A 2,023-nucleotide genomic window follows, 5' to 3' on the forward strand; every position below is an offset into this window, starting at 1 on the left:
AGGGAGGGAGGGAGGGAGGGGGGCTGAGGCGGGTGGGAAGGGGGGGGGGGGCCGGCGCCGGGTTCGTGGCCTCTCCACAAAGGCCAACGTCACTTTTTGGGACCATCTGGAGACACAGAAGTGGAGCTGGAGCCGCCCTAAACGGTTCCAGATGTGGCGGGAAAGGGGCCGCTGGAATCGGCCCCGGGGGCTCCGCCGGCTCCTCCCGGCCCCCGGCTCCAGGGGGACGTTCCGGGGGATCCCCGCTGGGAGCGGGGTGGGCTCCGGGGGAGCCGATTCCATCCCGGAGGGACCAAATCCCAAATCTCCGGTGGGTTCCTCGGCATCCTTGGGAGAGGCAGAGCAGATCCCAGAGGGATCCGTGGTCCCACCGGGGGTCCGGGAACAGATTCCCCCCATCCCAGGCTGGGGTTGGCCACGGGATGAGCCAGGGAAGCATCTCCTGGTGAACCTTCCCTGGGGGGAGCTTGGGATCTGTTCCAGAGCTTGGGATCAGTTCTGGAGCTTGGGATCCGTTCTGGAGCTTGGGATCAGTTCTGGAGCTTGGATCCGTTCCGGAGTTTGGGATCAGTTCCGGAGCTTGGATCTGATCCGGAGCTTGGATCTGTTCCCAAGCTTGGGATCCATCCCAGAGCTTGGGATCTGTTCCGGAGCTTGGGATCTGTTCTGGAGTTTGGATCAGTTCCGGAGCTTGGATCCGTTCCAGAGCTTGGGATCCGTTCCAGAGCTTGGGATCCATTCCTGAGCTTGGGATCTGTTCCAGAGCTTGGGATCTGTTCCCGAGTTTGGAATCTGTTCTGGAGTTTGCATCTGTGCCGCCTTCCCAGGGCTGTGGGGGGTTTATTCCCATTCCAGGTGCCTCTTTGGCATCCAGGAAGCGCTCCCGGGCTCACCCCTCCTTCCCTCTCGTCCCCCTTTTCCAGGAGAAGGAGAAGAAGTACATGCTGCCCCTGGATAACCTGAAGATCAGGGATGTGGAGAAGGGATTCATGTCCACCAAACACGTCTTCGCCATCTTCAACACGGAGCAGAGGTGTGGGATCACCCCCAGAATCCCGGGATCCCGGGGGCAGGGGATGCCTTCCGTGGATTTTCCCTTCCCTCCAAACCCCGGCCCCGCATCCGTCCGGGATCCCGCTCCAGGGGGGAGGGAGGGGTGTTTTCCCGGAGGAAGCAGCGGCTCATCCGGCGTTTATCCTGGGATTCCATCGGGATTTGGGGCTCCGGGGGCTCCCCCCGACCCCCGGCTCTGCTCCTTCCCCCCAGGAACGTGTACAAGGATCTCCGGCAGATCGAGCTGGCCTGCGATTCCCAGGAGGACGTGGACAGCTGGAAAGCCTCCTTCCTCCGGGCGGGAGTTTATCCCGAGAAAGACCAAGTAAACCCCCCCCCTCCCAACATCCCGATCCCTCCGGAGCAGGGGCTGCCCCTGGAGGAGCCGGGAGCCCCCAGCTTGGCTCCCACGCTCCTGGGAATCCCTGGAAAACGCCGGGAAGAGGATGAAATTCCCGCAGGACGGGAATGACGCGGAGCCAGAGGGGTCTCCTCCCGATCCCGGCGGTGACTCATTCCCTGCTTTCCCCCCCCGAGCAGACGGAGAGCGAGGACGGGGCGCAGGAAAACACCTTCTCCATGGATCCGCAGCTGGAGCGGCAGGTGGAGACCATCCGGAACCTCGTGGACTCCTACGTCGGGATCATCAACAAATCCATCCGGGACCTGATGCCAAAGACCATCATGCACCTCATGATCAACAACGTGAGCGGGACGGGGCCGAGGGACCACGGGAGGGGGGATGGAGAACGTGGGGAAGGGCTGGAGAGCGGGAAAAGGGGATGGAGAGCGGGAGAAGGGGATGGAGAACGTGGGGAAGGGATGGAGAGCGGGAGAAGGGGATGGAGAACGTGGGGAAGGGATGGAGAACGTGGGGAAGGGGATGGAGAGTGGGAGAAGGGGATGGAGAGCGGGAGAAGGGATGGAGAGGGGGAGAAGGGATGGAGAGGGGGAGAAGGGATGGAGAGGG

At 62.9% G+C, this 2,023-nt stretch overlaps 1 protein-coding gene across 1 annotated transcript in view; it reads left to right on the forward strand.

Moving 5' to 3' along the window:
* LOC108510124 (dynamin-2-like) overlaps positions 1-1,758 on the forward strand; it is a gene marked incomplete at its 3' end in the record, with an annotated part of 31,362 nt that extends 29,604 nt beyond the window's left edge. The window contains exons 12-14 of the mRNA XM_017839816.1: positions 924-1,033; positions 1,267-1,378; positions 1,594-1,758. Coding sequence (XP_017695305.1) covers positions 924-1,033; positions 1,267-1,378; positions 1,594-1,758 — 387 coding nt within the window. The remainder of the gene's footprint in view (positions 1-923; positions 1,034-1,266; positions 1,379-1,593) is intronic.
* Between the last annotated feature and the right edge of the window lie 265 nt (positions 1,759-2,023).

Source organism: Lepidothrix coronata, unplaced genomic scaffold, assembly GCF_001604755.1.
Source record: "Lepidothrix coronata isolate B3197 unplaced genomic scaffold, Lepidothrix_coronata-1.0 Scaffold492, whole genome shotgun sequence".
NCBI lineage: Eukaryota > Metazoa > Chordata > Aves > Passeriformes > Pipridae > Lepidothrix > Lepidothrix coronata.